At 38.2% G+C, this 22384-nt stretch overlaps 1 protein-coding gene across 1 annotated transcript in view; it reads right to left on the reverse strand.

Moving 5' to 3' along the window:
• LOC107674946 (SH3 and multiple ankyrin repeat domains protein 2-like) overlaps positions 1-22384 on the reverse strand; it is a 99316-nt gene that overhangs the window by 46481 nt on the left and 30451 nt on the right. Inside the window, exons 11-12 of the mRNA XM_016469107.1 lie at positions 20430-20496; positions 8946-9282 (exon numbers count right to left, since the gene is read on the reverse strand). Of these exons, the coding sequence (XP_016324593.1) occupies positions 8946-9282; positions 20430-20496 (404 nt within the window). The remainder of the gene's footprint in view (positions 1-8945; positions 9283-20429; positions 20497-22384) is intronic.

The following is a 22384-nucleotide window of genomic DNA, read 5'->3' on the forward strand; positions in this document are numbered from 1 at the left end:
GTGATGCGGAGGAGACGAATTGTTGAATAAAGTCGTTATTTTTTTTCTTTTGCGCACAAAAAGTATTCTCGTCGCTTCGTATAATTGCGGATGAACCACTGATGTCACATGGATTATTTTACAGATCTCCTTGCTACGTTTCTGGACTTGGGAACATATCAGTTGCGCTGCTGTCTATGCAGGGTCAGACAGCTCTCAGATTCCATCAAAAATATCTTAACTTGTGTTCCGAAGATGAACGAAGGTCTTACGGGTTTGAAACGACATGAGGGTGAGAAATTAATGACAGAATTTTCATTTTTGGGTGAAATATCCCTTTAAGGTTAGGATGCAGACAGAAATATTCTCAGATGCTTTACTACCCTAAACATGAATAGAGTACACAAACCTCTAAGAATATTGTTAAAGGGGCTTAGATGAGGGCAGGGAGGTTAAGGCCCGCTAAACTAGAGTCTAGCAATGTCTATGGTAAGCATTGAGGCACACTAGTATACTAACTAGACCACAGCTATTAAAAGTATAAGGGCTCCCTCTGCTGGATAGACACCATAAATATACATTAAAGCCAAGATGTTCTCCTAGACGTGTCTTACAAGCAGAACTTTTGAGTCTAACCTTGGGCCAGGCTGAATCATTAATTTATCCAGTTAATGGCAGCTGAGCCCTGTCCTGAAGTGACTCAGAGTGTAACTTCATCCACTCAGTGGAAGCAGACGGCTCACATCCAAAAAAAAAAACTTGTTCTCCGGAAAAATGCGGACATTAAAGACTCAACAAAAGATCAGTCTCGACGATGTTGTTAATGAAGGTGTTAATGAGGGCGCGATGGGCCTAAAAATAACATTGAAACTCTCACTGCAAAAGAACATCCAGTTTTCAGATGACATGCATAATCTCAGAGGCACATATCCTTATTTTCCATGCTTTCAGTTTAACATATAAATGCAAGCCCGGCTTCACAGGAAGGCCAGGAGGATGGCCAAATGCAAAGCAATTTCAGATGGCTTTAAAAATAAATAAATAAATAAATAAAGTAGAAAGAAAAGAAAATAAAGAAATCTTTATATTTTTTTTCTCTTTTTTTATTTATATTGAAATTAGGTCACAGAATGCTTAGTACCATAAAGGAAAAGAAAAATTGGATGAAATATATGTGAATAATATAATAATAATAATAATAATAATAATAATACTTAAAAATAAATATGATAAAAAGTAAAAACATATAAAATAAAAAAAAGACTCAATGTTGAACAAATCAGGTTTAAAATGGCCATAAAGAAAAATATAGTGTATTCACAAACCAGAATTCTGGCATTATGAAACACAGCTGTCCAAGCTGTCAGTATAAAAACCGTATAAATATGATAAAAAGTAAAAACATATAAAATAAAAAAAAGACTCAATGTTGAACAAATCAGGTTTAAAATGGCCATAAAGAAAAATATAGTGTATTCACAAACCAGAATTCTGGCATTATGAAACACAGCTGTCCAAGCTGTCAGTATAAAAACCGTATGGCATCATACAAGCAACTTCCTGTTCACACATGCCCTACCTCACAACCTCTCAAGGTCCCCGTGGCATCTGGCGACTTCAGCCTATAAGAGCAGGTGAAATTGGGACAAAGCACCTACATGTGCCCTATACGTGCCTCCTGCTTTTTTAAGCCTCCACTGAGACCCTCTCAATGTCACCGCCCAAAGTCAACACACCCAGATTAGCCTTCTTACGTAATAAAGCTTGACGAAGATAATACAGATGTGATGTGCTTTTTTTGGAGCCCACAAAGTGTTTACACGCTAAACAGTCCTAAACAGATACACTTGGTTTATTACTTTAAAATGACAAAAGTGCAAAAATTGTGATGATAAATGGAGAATACCAAAAAGTGGTAACACAATCCGGAACAGCTGTGAGAAAATCACCATATGAAATATGATGCAAACAGCACACTGTGCCACATTTTAAGAGCAAACTAAATCGGCTGCACAGCGCCGCAAAATTAACTCTCAGCTACAAACTGCAGCAAATCTGTTCAGCCAATCAGATTTAAGTGCTGAGAATCTAAAAAAAAAAAAAAAAAGACCACAACAATATTTTAAGCATCAAAAATACCAGAAATATAACTTACTTGCTACCGACTGTAGTTATATGAATAAGCATAAAACAAAAACAAAATCCTAATTTGCTTATGTCGCTTACCGATATCTAACAATCAACTTTCAAATGGCCTCACGTACAGAATCTACACCAGCTGGAAGAAAAACAAGCATATTTCAGCAAACCATAAATGAGGGGCTTACTCATTTAGAGCACCGCCTATGGCAGCCAACCGGTCTGCCAATGTAACTAGCTGTCAAAACCGAACAGCGAAGCTTTCTTATCCAGCTTCATCCAAAGACAATTACATAAGCTGTGCTTCGCATCTTATTTTTGGAGGAAAAAAGCAAAAAAGAGTTAATGTGGGCTGAGGTATTTATGCAAAACAGGGAGGAAGGAAACAAGGCCAGTAAGTGTTAGAAATCGGTTCAAGCACTGCACGTATAGTCACATCCACAGGTCTATTTTTAATCAAGCTGGAAGGAAATAAAGTCTCATCATCTTTAAGATTTTGAAACAGCAATCAAAATATGACCACAGTGGCAGATTAGCTGCTATGGCAAATGCTTGGCTAGCACATAACTGCACATTCGTACAGTGAAATTATGTTTATATTGACAGCTATAGAGTTAAACTTAGCTCAATCTAAATCGGGCTTCATTTAACTTTGCAGGGGTTCATTAAACACTAGTAATTTTACCGGGGTCTGGCTGTGTGTATTGTTTATTTGATTAGCATGTTGCAGGCTATACTGTATGGTTCAAGCTACAGGATGTGTTATTCAACTTGTCCAAGGCATTACACTAAGACTTTATGAAATTTTTTTTCTTTATGAACGAGTTGTTCATTTTTAATGACAAAGAAGTAAAAATAAAAACTTCACAATGCCACTTTTCCAAATTGATGTGTAGTAATGTTAATGCTAATGTGAAATCCATTATGCTAACTAAGAAAGCCAGGAAATACGGAATGGCATCATGGCAAAATGATGTCAGTGTGGTACAAGATAAGTGTTTTTCAAAATATATTTTATGACAAAAAATTCATACACCGTAGCCTAGCCAAAATAATAATAATCCAAGGTTTTGGCTAGTTTATCTTTATATAGGAAAAAAGCAATAAAAAACATAGCATGTACATATATATATATATATATATATATATATATATATATATGTGACCCTGTACCACAAAACCAGCCATAAGGGTATATATAGGAAAAAAGCAATAAAAAACATAGCATGTACATATATATATATATATATATATATATATATATATATATTTAAATAATATTATACACACATTGTTTTTCCCTATATAAAAATGAAATGTAAATATTAATTACATGTGTGTGTGTATGTATGTATGTATTATATATACACACACACACACACACACACACACACACACACCTTTGTAGTACTGTAGTATTTTTCAAAGTAGTTTGAAAAATCTTGAAAAAAAAAACTAAATGTAAATACCACAGTACTTGTTTACATGGGTAGATCTTCAAAACAACTCCAAACAAGCGGCATGCTGTATCTACGACATGACCTTTACTGGCACGAGATGGAGTGTCTCATATTTCCCTTGTTTATAGCGGTTGACAAATGGCAATATGACGCTACAACTGAGTACACCTGCTTCGATTCCATTCTGAGCCTCTGAAGAGCAGCCATATTATCTAATACACCATGTAGTAGAAGCCACATAGAAGACACATAGACACCGACCGAAAGTGACACACTCACACATGTACACACAACATACGGACATAACCATAGCAACTGCTGCTGTAACTAAGGAATAGCGTTCCATTTGAGCTGCACATGCAGGCACGGAACCAATGATATTTACACGGGTTCGACATTGGCACTAGCTGGAATCGAAGACCCCGGTTTTGGAGCCAAAAGACCAGATGTGTAGTCTTTGTTTTCGGTTGTTGTCCGTTTTTATTTAGGCTGGCCCGCATCAGCAGCGTAAATGCCATTGTAAAACATGTCTAGCACAACAAACAAATCTATATAGTCTGCAGCATGAGAAATGAGAGGAGAACAGGGTCAAATACCAGAGGAGTTAATTCTTCCTTTTTAAAATGACATCTAATTAGAGGAGTTTTTTGCAGTGGAAGTGAGTAATTGGCCTGGCCCACTTACTGTACCGAGCCTGCTCTCGCGCTAGAACCCCTGTTGAGTGACAAGATTCGCACACCCACCAACACACATGTATGCGCGGAGACGCACACAAGCACACACACTCATGCATGCTTTCACTACATGACAAGCACCCACGCATGCATTCACTCACAGGGAAATATATATGCATGGCCACACACACACATGCTCTCTATCTTTCTGAGTAGATTCTTGCCTCTTACTGTGGCCTAATTGTTTGCCAAGTCTCCATATTGCACCTTTGTATTTTGCGCTTCTACACCCAAAGTCACAAAGCTAAAAAAAACAACAGCCCGGGCGTCTGTCCAAACCCATCCTGGATCAGGTGCATGTCGCATTGCAAATGCAACCCAACCCTGGCTGCTCAGGTTATTTTACAGACAGATGTCCAAATATTTGTCGCTGTTTCTTTTCAAGGCCATAAGCAAATCGCATGGGTTTCATGTGTACCATTCAACGCTAAAGTCACATACTGTAGTTGTATATATGCTGTAATAGAAATTCATCTATTCACCCTCATGTAGTTCCAAATATGACCAAATATTCCAAGTATGACTGTTTTCTTTTGTGAACCAAATTAGGAGAAATTTTGAAGAATGTCCCAGCTGCTCTTTTCATTATAATAATACTAAATTGGCACTGAGGCTTTTAAGTGCCAAAAAGGAAGCAAAGGCACCATAAAAGTAATGTATAAATAGCACATACCAAGTGTTCTGAAGCAACAGAATACTTTTGCATAAAAATAAAAAATTAGGAACAACATGAGTGTGAGAAAACAAAACATACTTTATTGTTTTTGGGTGAACTATCCCTTTACTTTTGTAAAAACTCACTGGTACATGCAAATTAATTTAATATATTTTTCAATATGAATTATTTCTAAAATTTACCCTTTTCAAACTTATATAAAAGTCATACTTACGTAAAAGAAACTATAGGAGGTTTCAAAATATTCTTTTATCTCTAATACTGTCACGAGCCGCTACTGTGAGGAGCACGGAGCGAGGAACGAGGAGACATGGAATAAACTTCAAACAAACGGACTTTAATTATCATCAAGGGAACCAGGAACACACACGTAACGGGGAGAAACAAACATTCAATACCAGACAAACCCAGAACGCAAAGGCATAGACTTAAATACAGGGGATGATTGGGGAAACACAGGTGCATGGATCATAATCAAACTAATAGACTGAACAAGGACAGGAACATGACCAAATAAGGGAAAAACAGGAACAGAAACCGGGGCAAAACAGGTCCATGATCCTGATATATCGCCCCCCTCCCGGAAGGCGCGTCCTCACGCCGTAGAAACAGCATGGACTGGGGTGGGGTAAGAACAAAGGAGAAGGTTCCGGAGGAGGACGGACACCCGGGAGGGGGCCGTCAGACAGAGTCCAGGGAGGTGACGATGGAGGGAGGAGCCAGGGAGGCGGCAGAAAGGACTTGGAGCAGGAGGAGTCCAGCTGGACCGGAGCTGGAGGGATGAAGGGACAAGGCGCAGCCGGAGGAGTGGAGTCCCGAGGCGCAGGATGGTGGACGCCAGACCAAGGCGGAGCTGGAGAAACGAGGGAGCCCGGCGGAGCTAGTGGACTGCCGGGCCACGGTGGAGAGGAGGGAGCTAGGAGCTATGGTGGAGCTGACGGGTCCACGGGCCGAGGCAGAGTCCGGGGTTTAGAGGCTGGAGGCGGAGTCCAGGGATGGCAGTCCCGCGGAGCTCGCACCTGGCTGATGGTGGGCTGAGGGAGAGCAGAGGGGCTGCCAGACGACAGCGGCGGAGGGTGGGAGGGCGGTTTTTTGTGAGCCTCCGGGCTTAACTTGGGACCAGGAGCCCTCTCAGGGCTGGACGTGGGAACAGGAGCCTTCTCTGGGCTGGACGTGGGAACAGGAACTTTCTCTGGACTAGACATGGGAACAGGAACTTTCTCGGGGCTAAACTCGGGGACTGGAGCCCTCTCTGGGCTAAACTCGGGGTGCAGTGGGTGGAGCTCCACTCCGCGCTCTCTCTGTCCACGGCATTTTCCCTTGTGGTGGGCTCTGTTGCCGGCTCTCGCACCTTGACTGACGTCACTAGCAGCTCCAGCTCCGCCAACGGCTGGTCGGCCGCGGCGAGGCCAAGCGCTCCGTCAGCGGTGGGCTCAGGCATGCGCTCCGCGCAGCGGGGAGATGGTGGGCTGGGCACTGGGTCAGGAGTGGATCCAGAGAGATTATTCACAAGGCAGATGGTGAATGGTGATCCATTTCTCGCCAGAATCCACTCCACGAAGGCGGAGGATTCCGCTCGAGCGATCTTTCCCCCTCCTCTAGCAGGAGGAGGAGGTATTCAGGGCGGGCGAGAGGATCCATGGGCACAACGGAAACAAAAAACACTGGGTAAAAACGGAAACAAAAACGGAGGGAACACACGGAGGTAACTGTTTTTTGGTCTGGTATTCTGTCACGATGCGCTACTGTGAGGAGCACGGAGCGAGGAATGAGGAGACGTGGAATAAACTTCAAACAAACGGACTTTAATTATCATCAAGGGAACCAGGAACACACACGTAACGGGGAGAAACAAACATTCAATACCAGACAAACCCAGAACGCAAAGGCATAGACTTAAATACAGGGGATGACTGGGGAAAAACAGGTGCATAGGATCATAATCAAACTAATAGACTGAACGAGAACAGGAACATGACAGAAACAGCGGCAAAAGAGGTCCATGATGCTGACAAATACAATGCACTTTAAAAATTAATAGTTTATTCATTATTCAATAAGTCGCCAAGGGAAGGACTGTTCACTTAAAAACACTGAACAACGTTTACATATTAAATACTCACTCAATAGGATATTTCTACTGGTTTTCCCCAATGTATGTATGATTATGGTATATGTTTTACATCCTGCTAAACTATATTCTCATTATCGAACGCCTGTAGTGAATTGTATAAAAGAGACAGTTCACCCTAAAATTAAAATTGTCATCGTTTACTCACCCTCATCTTCTTCTAAACCTTTAAGCATTTCGTCTTCCTCAAGAACACAAAAGATTATACTTTGAAAAAGTCTGTTTTTTGTTTGCTGGTTTGGACCCCGCTGACTTTCATTGTATGGACAAAAACAAACATCCATCAAAATATCTTATTTTGTATTTCACAGAAGAAAGTAAGTCATGCAGGTTTGGATCAACATGTTGTACCTTGCCTATTTGGAATTTCAAGCCTTTTTTTTTTTTTTTTGCTACTCAAATTTCCATCTCTGATAGACACATAAATACTCATCTAAAGGCCCATTCACACCAAGAATTCTGATTTGCTGTCAGCAGGGCTCCAGACAAAAAAAGCAACTAAGAAGCCATTGGCTCCTATAAGAAACAAAATTAGGCACCAAATAATTTTTTTAAGTGCCACAGAATAAACGTGTTTTATGTATTTATTTATTTTTAACAGTCATACAGTCATGTGTTTATGTCTTAACTTTATCAGCATTTTAATCCATCTCGTAGATGTCCTGGGAACTAAGGTTCACTTAAAGTGGGAATGTCTTTTCCAACTTGAGAACTATACAGTCTCAAAGAATTGTTTCTTACACAGAATCTGTGCCAATATAAGACCATAACTATGTCAGCATCACTTGGCCATTGAGTGTAGTTTGGGCTCCCCCTCAATGCATCCTATAAATGTTGTCATATATTTTTTATTATGAATTATTTCTAAAATGTACCCTTTTCAAACTTCATAAGTTTTCAAAATTCCAAAAGTCATACTTGCGTAAAATAAACTAGGAGGTTTCAAAATATTCTTTTATCTCTAATACAATGCACTTTAAAAATTAATAGTTTATTCATTATTCAATAAGTCGCCAAGGGAAGGACTGTTCACTTAAAAACACTGAACAACGTTTACATATTAAATACTCACACAATAGGATATTTCTTCTGGTTTTCCCCAACAAATGTATGATTATGGTATATGTTTTACATCCTGCTAAACTATATTACTTTATATAGAATTGTTATATAGAATTGTTAACGATGTTGCTAATGTCCACACAGCTGACAGCATTACCTGTTGTAGTTTGTTCAAGTTATGCACGAAACAGACACTGCTTTTCTGCACCTTTACTTTGCACGTCTGACTCTTTTTCCACTAAATCTTTTATGCGCATCGTCTCAGTTTATTACGTCAACATAACAAAAGATGTGATCGCAAAACAACCAGGAAAAAAAGGCATTACATAGAAATTTTAAAATCATAACGTAAATGTATGTAGTCGCCAGTGGCGATCTCAGCAAAAACTTCACTTGCAAATTAATATTTTTGGTCACAAATGCGGCTGTTTTAGGTGCAGTCTGGAGCACTGGTCAGTGTTTTTTATCATTCATCAGCTGGAAAATGTGATTCCACTGATACCATTCCTCTATTTTGTTATCGTTATTGTTGTGGTGTGAACTCTAATTCTAATTTCTCATAGAAATAGAAACAATTTTAAAACATTATCATTATAGTGTTAACAGGCCTTAATTATGGATCTAATGTCCTGAAAACTCAATGTCATGTCCCTCATGTCAGCCTGGACATGAGGGACACACACCAAACTGGACACACGGTCAGACATGGACACAGTGACAGTAGTCCTCAAGTCCCATTGCTCCCTTCTGGGACGGCCACTGACCTGCTGTGGCGCTGAGGGGTCTGTCTCCGTGCGTCTCCCTCCCCCAGCCGGCCCAGGGAAGGGGAACGGCTTCGGGCGGAGCGTCCCCCCCGGGCCATGGTCTTCACCGTGCCATTGGGGCTGTTCTGCATCTGCTGGGGGTGTCGGGACGAGAGGCTGTGCAGGGGGGAAGCGGCAGGAGAGGGCGAGCGAGAGCGGTCCAGCGGTAACTTGTTGACGTTCAGGTTGTTGTCGCTGTTGGAGCGGAGCAGCACACGTGGGGCGGCAAGAGTGCTCCTACCCTGGTGCTGCAGCGGCCTGCTCCGACCCGTGCTTGCCGGTGCCTCCCGGAAAGGCACTGGGAGAGATACAGAAAGAAAGAGTGATTAAATAAAAAGAATAGAAAAGACTGTTTATACAAAGTGTGAAGTGGACTTTCAACTACTCCGTCTGCGTCAAAGTAGTTCAGCTTTTTTAGGTGTCCTTCATTCCATTGAAAGTGAGAATAATTAGAGCACTGTAACGAGTGTTCAAGTACAAGCTGCTAGACTGTGCTTCAGCTTTTTACTACATACAAAGAACTGTCACATTAAAAGACCGAATGCTGTCTGCTCATCAAGTTCACAATCACCCAGTTTGATGCTCATTTATTGAATTAATTAATAAATTTGTTGCTGCTGAATTTATGTCATCAGCTGTCAGAACTCAGACCAAATCAATGTTGCACATCTAAATCCGTAGTCAAATTCTAGCTAAAGGAAAAATCCAGGTTAATTGATCAAATAATTTGTTAACAAATAATTTGTTAACACTGTACATTTATGTTCAATATATTAAAATTAGTTAATTCAATAGCTAAAATGGACTAACAATAAACAATACTTTCCAGCATTTATTAATTAGGGATAATTTCTTCATATACTAATACATTTTAAAATTTCAAGTTGTATAGGATTACATTATTTGCTGTATTATGAAAGAGCATAAATTAAAAAAAAAAAAAGTACATTGATAAATTAACATTAACCTAGATTAATAAATGCTGTAAAAATGTGACGCTTATGTGTTACCATTAACTTCAAGTCACCCCTCAGTTTACAAAAACACATAAAAATAGGTATTTGCTAACAGAAATCATTTAGGGACAGTACTACTGGTGGATTCTATGAATTGTTCAAGTAATGTTTAATTCAAAAGTGGTTGTTAGTTGATAAGTAAATCATCCTTTTTGAGGTAGAATTACTTTTCTAGGTCAATGGACTTTATCATTTACTAATGTAATTCCTCTGAGTAAAGTTTGCTCCATGTAAACAGAAACTTTGCGGATATATCACTTTTTGGTATCCTTAAGGGTATCCCACAAAACCAGTTACCAGGCTTACTGTACTTAAATGTGTCATGAAATAGTGTCATATCTTTAAAGCTGAAGTTTGCCATTTTTTCAATGTTAAATACACTGCAGTTTGGGACTGGTAAGAATTTGTAATGTTTTAAAATAAGTCTCTTATTCGCCAAGGATCCTTCAGAAATCATAATATGCTGATTTGCTGCTCAAGAAACATTTAGGCTAATTATGAAACACTTGTGCTGCTTAATATTTTTGTGGAAAGAAGTCATACTTTTTGTCTGTATTTTTTTTTAATCATCTGGACAGATAAAGAAAGTTCAAAAGAACATTAATTTGAAATAAAAATATTTTGTAAATGTATAAATGTCTTTGTCACTTTTGATAAATTTAACACATCCTTGCAAAATAAAATCTCTAATTCTTTCTTTAAAAACAAATCTCTTACTGAACCCAAACTTTTGAGCGATAGTGTACTTTCTTCTATCCCAGCATAATATGCAGAGATAACTACAGTATAAGCATTTGTAAGTTGTTAACACTGTGTTTTGTTTTGTTTTTTATTCCAAATTAGACCAGCATAGCAACACTGGTTTAGCCAAATAGAATTTGGGGCGGAGCTATCTATTTTAGCCGACCAATGGCAGACTGTTTGGGAAACCTGTCTGAACACAAGCAGTTTGGTGTTGCTAGTAGTGCAAACAAATACCAACTTCAGTTATAACTTTTACTTCAATGCCCAATAGACTTTGTAAAAGCATTTTTATTTTCAAACTGAGAGATGAGTCAAATACATTTCTTGTGGAAATCAACAAAGTTACATCTTAGTACTCCTTTAATACAGTAAACAAAGTGTTTTTTTGTTTCTTAAACACCAAGACTATGTCGATCACTCTGGTCTCCAGAGACATACACCCACAGCAGCCAACTTCTCTGGTTCCAAGGTGATATGCACACATTTCAGGACCAAATGAAGCCTACATCTCCACAACAGCCCCCTTCTTGGGCATAGGGGAAATCCCTTGAGTTCACTGTTCGCACTGTATGCATGATGAATGCCTATAATTACTTATCTGCTGCCATGTTAAAGGTGGTTCAGGAAGACGTTTATCCAAAGGAGCTTGTTTCTCAGAAACACTAGGCCGCTAAAAAAACTGTTCACACATGAACTAGATATCACTTGTTGGGTGAGACAAACGCTATAAATATATTCTGAAAAATAACCCAGGAGAAGCATTGAGGAGAATTATGCCGCTAAACACACATCAGTCTCCCCTGTTCATTAATGTGCTGATGTAATGGCAACGTGAAGCAGTTAGATCACCTTCACTGTCATGGAATGTTTTCATTGGATGATGTTCATTATGACAAACAGTCTCAGAGATACATATGCTCCTGTTTATTATTTAAAAGGCTACTGTAGGGGGATCATTACGGCAATAATGTACAAACCCAACCCCCCACAAGCCGTGAAGAAATCCACCCAGCCCTCACTGATGCAGCAGGTGATGCCACATGAAACCTGCCAATGAAAAGAAACCGACACTGATAATGTCACAAAATGATTAAAAAAACTATATGGTTTATATAGGCACCAACTGAAGACGATGACATCACAAGCACATTGGCTGCCCGAACACATTTGTTTTGGAACGCTGATGAAACAGTCGTTTCCTTCAAACAATTTAAATCAAAGTGGCAACATTCCAACTGCAACATTCTAAATATAAAAAAATGTACCAATTCCAATAAACAAAACTGTAGGAAAGGTAGAACAAATATGGAACTCTTAGAATATCCAAGAAGATTAAAAATTCACAGCACGAAGTTGATTGAATTCCTTGCAGAAGGAAATGACTCTCTCAAAGTGATGTTCTCTCCACCTCACACTAATTCACTCTTGACCTCACAAGATTCAACTTTCTTTATAATCTGTCATAATATATGATAGAACTCAAAGACTTTTTCCTCAGCTAAGAAAAGTCGGAACACCGTGTAGCTCTAAGGCTGGAGTTCTGAGCACAAATCCCATGGAACAGAAGTCACCAAATATCAGAGAACCCTGCTCTAGACTCTCAAAACCCCAAAAGATCACCTCTTACCTTCTTTCTTGAAGGCATTCAGTAAAGACTTCATATCTCCTCTGAGTTTATTGCTTAATAACTCCCTTGGAATGTCCGTTTCGCCTTGAGGAACTTGGAAACAGAAGGTCAGGTTTTCCTGGACTGGGGTTCCTCGGTCAGTAAAGCACAACAGAGAGGGTTACGGAGAAGGCAAGCACTGTGGGGACAGTGCCCGCTTCACATGATGCCGACTGTGACTGCGAGAGGATACAGCAGAGTGCACAAGCCTCACATGTTTCTTCGTTCTCTCTCTCTCTCTCGCTGACACACATACGTACACACTAACTCTCTCGCTCAGTCTCAGTTTCTTTCCGATTCGCCCCGCCCCCCTTTCTCTCTCTATCTCTCTTCCTCTACATCACTCTCTCCCCGCCACCAAATCATTCACTGTACTATCAGTTCAAGCCTCCCCTTGTTTGGATTCCTATAGGCAAGGCAGAAGACTGATTGGAGTGTGTTGTTGAATCAGCTGTGTGACAAGACCATGCTGGGATAATTTGATTCAAAACCATTATGACACAAAGTACTGAGATAAACACAGTTGCCCCAAAATTCTTCAAGTTTGGCCCATCAGTGGCTGGCGATATCATGAGAAGGGTTTTTCAAATTCGCTGGTGATCACCCACCGAACATGCAATCAAGACGCTTGAATTAACTTGCGACAATGAGGTGTTATTGATTAGGGATTTTAACCCTTGTTGGCTCACCGAAACAGCTGTATGGGAATCTGTGTCAGGGTATGATGTCGTCAGCATATATATGGATATGGAGTTGATAAATATACAGAGGGATCCCAAAGTCTGAGACCACTAGTGCAAATCTTTACATTTTGCTTTAGATTCTGAGAAAAAAAATGAGTGAAAAGTTGAATTTAAAAATAAACATGAACTTCAGAATTTGGTTTGGACTGCTGCTTTAATGACAGCAGTATTCAAACTGACATGAACTTCCCAAGTTTGTGCAAAACCTGATTATCCACAAAAATTGATTTACTGATTGAATGAATAAAAAATGTATTTACAAATTGTTTAGGATTTGTTAACCAATAATTGATTTCCCAACAGAGTTTGTACTTAACTGAAAGTAAAATAAATTTTCGTTAATTGAAATAAATCTGAAAAATAAATAAATAAATATCAGATAAAAACTTTATAAAAACTTTAAGCATTGCGTTAGCAGCGCAAAAGGTCGTGGGTTCGATTCCCAGGGAACACACATACTGGTAAAAAATGTATAGCCTGACTGCATGAAAATAAAAATGACAAAATCACACAATTATTAAAACTTCAATTAAAATGATAACTGAAAATAAAAGCTAATTTAAAATATTTATAGATACTATAATAGCATATAAATAATACTAATAGCATATAAATAATACTAAAATAACACTGTTTGACGTTTGCTACCAATATTCAAACTTTTTCTTTCATCAGTTCTTCATTACCACATCATATAATAGTTTTTTTTAAATACTTAAATGTTTATTTCCAGATAAAAAAAATAATAAATCCCCACAAAATCCCAGATTTTCAAGATGTCTAATGACTTTTGGACCCCATATTTCTCCAAATGTACACTACTAATTATATGACTTGTACATAGCAGGGATGGACAGAGCAGAACAATAAATCCAACATAATTTGTGCATCATTAGAAATCTCAATTCCATCTCTGTGGTCTAATGAGCCAGCAAAATGACAAACCTGACAGCTTCTCACAACTTACACAACTCACACACAAGTAATAACACCGTAAGCGGCAAAATCGTTTGAAACTGGTTCCCAGTGGGAGCTGTGAATGTGTTTTCAGAAAGCGGTTATGATATGGCCATGTTTCAAAATAAAACGAGCTCCACTTTAAAATAACCCAAAGCAAACCCTGTGAGTTAACTCTCTACTGACAGCCTCCTCTTTCTTTTTGCTTTCTTCTCATTTTTCTGCTCATGCTATTAACAGCCCAGCCTTAAAAAAAAGTGTCAATTGCCTTTGCTTCAGTTGCTTTGATTAATCTTTCCTGATAAAGAAAACATCCTTTCATATGTGTCAGCAATTTCTAAATCCTTCGCCCATCCAGAGCGTAGCTGAAGATGAACAGACATTTTCACCCAATTAAGGACTCTTTATACGTAACAAGCAATTCCGCCGGGCCTCCGAAGAGCCGGCCAACACAGCTGGTTCATTACCACATCATATAATAGTTTTTTTGAAATACTTAAATGTTTATTTCCAGATAAAAAAAATAATAAATCCCCAAAAAATCCCAGATTTTCAAGATGTCTAATGACTTTTGGACCCCATATTTCTCCGAATGTACACTACTAATTATATGACTTGTACATAGCAGGGATGGACAGAGCAGAACAATAAATCCAACATAATTTGTGCATCATTAGAAATCTCAATTCCATCTCTGTGGTCTAACGAGCCAGCAAAATGATAAAACTGACAGCTTCTCACATCTAATTCAACCCTCACACAAGTAATAACACCGTAAGCGGCAAAATCGTTTGAAACTGGTTCCCAGTGGGAGCTGTGAATGTGTTTTCAGAAAGCGGTTATGATATGGCCATGTTTCAAAATAAAACGAGCTCCACTTTAAAATAACCCAAAGCAAACCCTGTGAGTTAACTCTCTACTGACAGCCTCCTCTTTCTTTTTGCTTTCTTCTCATTTTTCTGCTCATGCTATTAACAGCCCAGCCTTAAAAAAAAGTGTCAATTGCCTTTGCTTCAGTTGCTTTGATTAATCTTTCCTGATAAAGAAAACATCCTTTCTTATGTATCAGCAATTTCTAAATCCTTCACCCATCCTTCAAGCAGAGCTAAAGATGAATAGACATTTTCACCCAATTAAAGACTCTATGTAACAAACAATTCCTCCGGACCTCAGAGGGTCCGGCCACTGCAGCTGGTATCCACAGTCTCATTAAATCAATAGTCATTAAATTGCACTTGAAACCGTGTATCGAACCAAAGAGCTCAACCTATTCGATCGTAGCTGGCATAGGTTTGAACTTGGGTGGTGAGCTGAAATCCATCATTCTGTCATGCTTTGAATTTGGTCTTGTATATAAACCATGATTAAAACTCAAGACGGTTAACTCTCTACTGATAGCCTCCTCTTTCTTTTTGCTTTCTTCTCATTTTTCTGCTCATGCTATTAACAAACCAGCCTTAAAAAAAGTGTCAATTGCCTTTGCTTCAGTTGCTTTGATTAATCTTTCCTGATAAAGAAAACATCCTTTCTTATGTATCAGCAATTTCTAAATCCTTCACCCATCCTTCAAGCAGAGCTAAAGATGAATAGACATTTTCACCCAATTAAAGACTCTATGTAACAAACAATTCCTCCGGACCTCAGAGGGTCCGGCCACTGCAGCTGGTATCCACAGTCTCATTAAATCAATAGTCATTAAATTGCACTTGAAACCGTATCTCAAACTAAAGAGCTCAACCTATTTGATCGAAGATGGCGTAGGTTTGAACTTGGGGGGTGAACTGAAATCCATCACTCTGTCATGCTTTGAATTTGGTCTTGTTTATAAACCATGATTAAAACTCAAGATGGTGTATTATATTTCCCAGCGGCCCCAATATCTAATATAGACTGGCAGAATGCAATATGAACCTGTGTGTGTGTGTGCATTTGCATGTGCACATATACATGCATATTTTCCATAATTCACACAATATTTGAGTGCTCTTTGAAATCGGCGCTATTTCATATGCTTTAACGAGTAAGTCGATAATAAGCCAGGCTCTGAGACCTCCTTGGCTTCTCAACCGCGACAAGTGCACACAAGGCAAACTCACATCCCTTAAGCCAATTATTGTGTGGATCCGGGAACCATGGCAACCACCGGCGGCATTAAATGGGACGTCCATTTACATACATAACTACAGTGCTTGTTTTAATCATATAGGCATGGTGGACGCAGCACATAAACAAACAAAATCCAATGGATTTCGATGGAGTTTAAAAACGCAAAGCCTTCCCAATCGGTTCGAATTTGTGAAGATCAAAGCTCTGACACTGTGCCCTCCGCAGTGGTCTAACATGTGACACGTAATTACCGGATCCCCTGCTACTATGCGCATGAAAATAACAAGCCGTTCCAGTTTCCTCCCTGAGTGACGCATTAGACGGAATGGCAAACTGTGCAACTATTGAAGATTGTTCAATCAAAACAATATCAGCACACAGCTGGCCAACCGGTTCGTTCCGTCAGAGGTTCCTTTCGCGTGAGATTGAAACATTCAGAAGCCTGCTGATTCCCATATTCCGCTGATGGAATCTCTGTGTTTATGTCAGAGCTGTTACCAAAAGGTATAAGGAAAACCTGACAGCTGTAGCAAAGAAAATACGTAATGCTAGGCCTTCCATCTTCACTTCAGGTCAGCTCTATTCTCCAGCTACACTCTTAAAAATAAAGGTTCCAAAATTAGTTTTTTGCAGAAATGCCACTGAAGATGCATTTTAGGTTCCCCAAAGAACCTTTAAGAGAACAGTTTTTTGGAACAGGTCTTTTTTTAGTGTCAAGTACATTTTAATAATCTGAAGAACCAGGGTTTCTGCAGGTTTTATTAAAGTAAATTCAAGACTTTTTATGACCAGGTAAAGAAAAGAAAGGAATAAATTGAATGGAACACAATAAGTCAATATAGTCTCTAAATGTACTTAAGTGCACTTCAAAGTTTAAAAATAACATTTTCTACAGATCTCCATTACTTTTACAAAATAATACAGTATATTGAAATAACTTTTACTGTACCTTCTGCAGAAAAACAGACTGCAGAAAAAGTGATGTTCATCCTCTGTATCTCTGTCTTTTTTCCAGTGCAAATGTTCAAAGGTTTTTAAATCAACCAATTACTTGAGAAGCAAAATGTCATAAGTTTTATGAGAAATTGATCAAAATGAAGTGAGTTTGTGGTTAAAACAAAAACAAACATCTGCCACTGGGCTCAGAAAAATCTACCAAATTCAAAGAGAAAACAAGTTAATACCCCAATAGCTATGTTTCCATCCAAATTTGTGAATTTAACTTGTGCGCAAAATTGGAATATTGCATAAAACATTTATGAATAAAGCACCGTTTCCATCCAACAAGTCAAAAATAACAAAAGCATCACTTCCTGATAAACTAGCACGAAATATCACTAAAAGTCGGAGAAGCCACTGAATAATAAATTACTTGCGCCTCAGAGTGAGCAGACGAAACACAATAAATGCGGTCATTGCTTTTGGAGGTGGATGCCTGCTGTTTGGTAACGCAGTCATGTAAGACAGTTCTGGGAGGCAATTATACAGAAATACTTTGACGACGGACTTTGGCTCAGGCACTGCAGAACGACCAAAACAACATTTGAGATGCTGTGCAAGAGATTGGTCTACTGGTTAGTCAAGTTATCCCGTCCATCCATGCAAAGTCGCATGACTTTTTTTAATGTGCATGGATCAATTTATTTGGCAAATGCGTTTCCATCTCTCATTATTCGCATTAACTCATTTCGCACAAGTCAAAAAAATTCCGAAATTTGGAGAATCTGATGCGATACTTCAAAATGTGCATAAAAAAACAGGGTGATGGAAACTTGATAGTTATTGACAGACATTTGTTCTTGTTTTAAGCATATACTTATTAAAATTCCTTCCATTTCTCAGAAAACAAGACTTCATATGTTCAGTTTGCATCTCAAGTAAATGTATCTTGATTTAAGGATGTTTAGATATTTTAATTGGAAATCAAAACAAAAACCCTGAGGAAGATTTACAGTGCATGTAAGATTTAATGCCATGACTTTATGAATTTAAGACCTTCTGCTCCGATTTAAGACCTTTTAAGGCCTTAATTTGTGAAAACACAAACTGTAAAGACCTGCAGAAACCCTGAGAACCTTCTTCCTCTAAAAAGAAACTTTTGTGCAATGGAAAGGTTCCATGGATGTTAAAGGTTCTTCATGGAACCATCGATGCCAATAAAGAACCTTTATTTTTAAGAGTATAGTCCTGGAAACGTTATCCCACTTTTCAATTTTACATTAATACAGAGGGAAAATGAACTGACAAAGCAATCAAAGTCACTCAATGTCATTCAATAAGCAGGTTAACAATTGTATGGCACGTCGGTGAGATGAAGATTAGCATTGCAGGCCAGAAAAACCAGGACAAATGTGACAAAAAAACTTGAACGTGACAATTCTGATCGGAAAAAAAACCTAGGACTTGATAATGGCCTAAATTCAGTACAGGAAATAGTAGGAATTCTGCTGGTGTGCAAGTGTGCGTGTATATGGATGAGTCTCCTCTTCCTGTAAGGACTGTAGCTTATGTAGGTCAGCTCCACTGAGTAACGCTCTCTCTCTAGATGCACTCTTGGGTTCGGCGCATGAAATCATCTATAGGGTGCAACGACAATCAGCAATGCCTGTGCACATAACCTTCAGGGCCAAACAAATATCAGTAATATCCTAATTTATAAAGCATAACGCACATGTTATATGCGGAACACTGTGAAAATTTACATGCAAAATGGATGTCATTAATAATTAATATGTAAATGAGTTATTTATGTCATGTTATCTCCACTCTACATTATATACAGACTCATCCGTGGCATGTGAAAACCTTCAAAGTCTTATTTACCCAGAACAGATTTAATTTCATCCAAATCCTTTCGTTTAATGATGTCTAATGATTAATTAAATCTGTTGTGCCTTTCCTAGCTTTAATGAGGCACATGATTATGCGGTCCGTTAATTGAAACGAGCACATTCAATCACTGGATTCCTCAGAGTGTGGCTGAGAGTGTCAGAAAAATATACGGATGCATTTTACTTTTGGTAAATTAATACTGACATCTGCTACATGTGTTAGGGTTGTGGGAGTAGAGTGCCACGCGAGGTAAAAAAAAAATAATTTGTCATCTGTTTATGGCCAAGATATTTTGCCGAATACACATAATCATGACATTTTTTTCTGTATTATATACAGTAAGACTTCACAGGAATATATATATATATATATATATATATATATATATATATATAATACATGCATGATATATGAAAACTAGATTTGCTCATATGCAAAATAACTGAAAAATGACCCCCAAAACAGCAAACAGACCTTGTATATTCACTTAAGGTTCAAATGCACAATTATAAGTTAAAGTGAGCCACTTCAGGAGCCCTAGAGGCACAAATTGCTGAGGCCCAGCATTATAACACTGCATAATTATGGGAACCGCTGGAGACGGTGTCTGTTGTGTCACTGGAAACAATAGAGGAAGCCCATTTTAGCTTATGTTAGCCTTTAGCAAATATTACACTTTTCTCGGGACATTTTGCAGAGGAATGGCATTTTAAATTATTTGGTCATGCTCATTTTCAGTATAATGAAGAACTTAGAGGTGTTCATAACACTGTGGCCTAACCTGGCGTGACACAATGTGACAAGTTTCTAGCAAAATGTAATTTATTCATCCAAACTGAAAGTCGCATGACACAACACAATCACAGCCAATCAGAACAAGGCAATATTGATACTCCTCCAAAAAGAATTCCCCAACAATTAATTCAGCATGAACCATACAATGACTTGATTAAAATGTTGTTCTGTAGATAATTGTCTAGAGTCTATTTTTGTTCCATTGATACTTTAGCATTCAAAACACCCAACAGTGATGATATCATTGTAATGTGTGCACTTTTTAATATCTACTTGTGTACAGAATTGTGATTGGATTGGGCTTTCCTGCATATGTTTAACAATTTATATCCTGCTTTACATTGCACTGCAACCATGTGTTAATGCTTATGTGCAGCAGATAAAAAAACTTTAACATTTTTGGGAGCAGGATTTTGGACCAATGAAATGTCACTGTGGGCAGGGCAACCCAGCAACTAAATATTCTGTTGCTAAATGCAAATGTGAATGGTTGGGACAAAAACTCAGAATTTCTGGAATTCATAAAAAATTAGGATATAAGGTGGTTTTCACAAACATCAAAGAAAGGTGAGTTTATCCCACTTACCAATATCAGCGTCTTTGTGATTCTTTATGATTTCCGCAAGCTCAAAATTTCCAGCAATTATTGCCACCTTTAAAAAAAAAACATATGGCATATTAGATTAATTACTGGCTTGTGTTCAACAATTATTAATATTATTATTTTTTTTTTTTTTTGGTTGAGGCTGCATAAAATAAACTAATTACTGGTAGTATAAGGACAGAACAACTTTTGTAACATTATAAAAGTCTTTACTGTTACTTTTGATCAATTTAATGTGTCCTTACTAAATAAAAGTATTCATAAAAAAAAAAAATCTTACCCCAACCCCAACCCCAAATATCTGACCCCAAAATTTTTAACGTTTGTATAAATACCATAATACAGTGCAGCATGAACTTACTGCCTAATATCTCCTTTTGCATTTCAAGATTAAAAAAAAAAAGTCATACAGGTTTGGAACAACTGGAGGGTGAATAAATAACAGAATTTAAATTTTTTGGTGAACTACTCCCAGCAAAGCTTAATGTATCCTCAAAAGGGTCTTCACAGCAATGAAACAAACAAAGTTTAAATAGCACGACTACCCATTCAGCAGAGGTTAATTTCTATTTAATGGCTTTAATTTTACCACCCTTTAAAAAGTTACGCAGTCTATTATAAGATCTATAATTTACACATCAGTCTGGTCACCAAGTCTGGTCATGAGAACAAAACTGGGTTTTAAATGGTGCACAAAGGCACAGTAAACCATTACTCTTGTGGGTTTTGGACTAGTGTATTCCTAAGAGTGATAAAACACAGACTTCATTCACATTACACTAAATTAGTTGCTTAGATTTACATAATGAGCTTGAAAAGAACTGCATTCCTGTTCTAAAGAAATACAGTGCTTGCTGCAGCTTAGAGCTAAAGTTAGATTAATTAAATATAAAAAAAACAACAGAAAGGTAAGTCAATTGGCACAGTAAGGCCTAATTCTGAAACAAAAAGGTCAAGAAATTTGTTGCACTGTTAAATAAATTTACACAAGCAGTTTTGGGTGGTCAGACGTACGAAAGCACACACTGTTGAGTAAGAACCATAACATTTCGGTTTGCCGTTGACCCGTATCATCATTCTTAGAATAAAAGGGTAACGGTAATACAATTTGCTCAGCACATATTCGATTTTGCCAGGGAAAAGTCCTGTTTAACCAGGCGGATCGGAGCGTTCCAGCGGAGAGCCTGAAGTTTCATGAGCTGCTTAAATGAGTTGTAATCGAACGATCGCCGGGGCGTGAAATATGATTTTAGCAGCATGAGATGAATAATACAGCGCATTAAACAACGCATCAGGAGAGCACTGATATGTACATTACATAAACACTTCACTCCTACATCAGGTTTGGAGTGAGCAGGGTCAGTTCAAAGCTTTAGAGGTTGTAAACTGAGCAGCTAGCACAACGAGGCCAGCCATGAACACTAAATGTAGCAGCAAGTGTAGCTAATGTTTGGCTTGATGCGCTTGACTGTACAGCCGACTGCAAAACTAATGATCTCAGCTCTATTTGAATGATTTTGGAGGTTTGCCATTGGATTACTGTTGCGATATGTGCCATCTTGCTAATAAAAGCCACAGTTTTCCTTGAGGCACAAACAACAACATATATTTCAGTACTGTAAATGCATACATTCAAACCAATTATTTTTTCCTTTCTGTATAATGCGTCGAAAAACAGAAAAGGTATTTAAACTATAACCATGAACTAAAAAAATACCATAAAAGTTAAATGCTACATTGTCAAAAAAGCTTCCAGCAGATGAACAGGTCTGTGCACTGAAATCAAACTATGAATTAAAATGCAATGTGATAGATGTGGCGAAGAGCAAAAAGGATACGGAGATTTCTGTCAAGGAGGATGCATTACAAAAGGGTTAAGCTGTCATTATGTGGGTGTTTTAGTACAGTATTGATGTTGGCGTGTTTGCTATTAAAGG

The sequence above is a fragment of the Sinocyclocheilus anshuiensis genome, unplaced genomic scaffold (genome assembly GCF_001515605.1).
Source record: "Sinocyclocheilus anshuiensis isolate Anshui unplaced genomic scaffold, SAMN03320099.WGS_v1.1 scaffold1065, whole genome shotgun sequence".
Taxonomy (NCBI): domain Eukaryota; kingdom Metazoa; phylum Chordata; class Actinopteri; order Cypriniformes; family Cyprinidae; genus Sinocyclocheilus; species Sinocyclocheilus anshuiensis.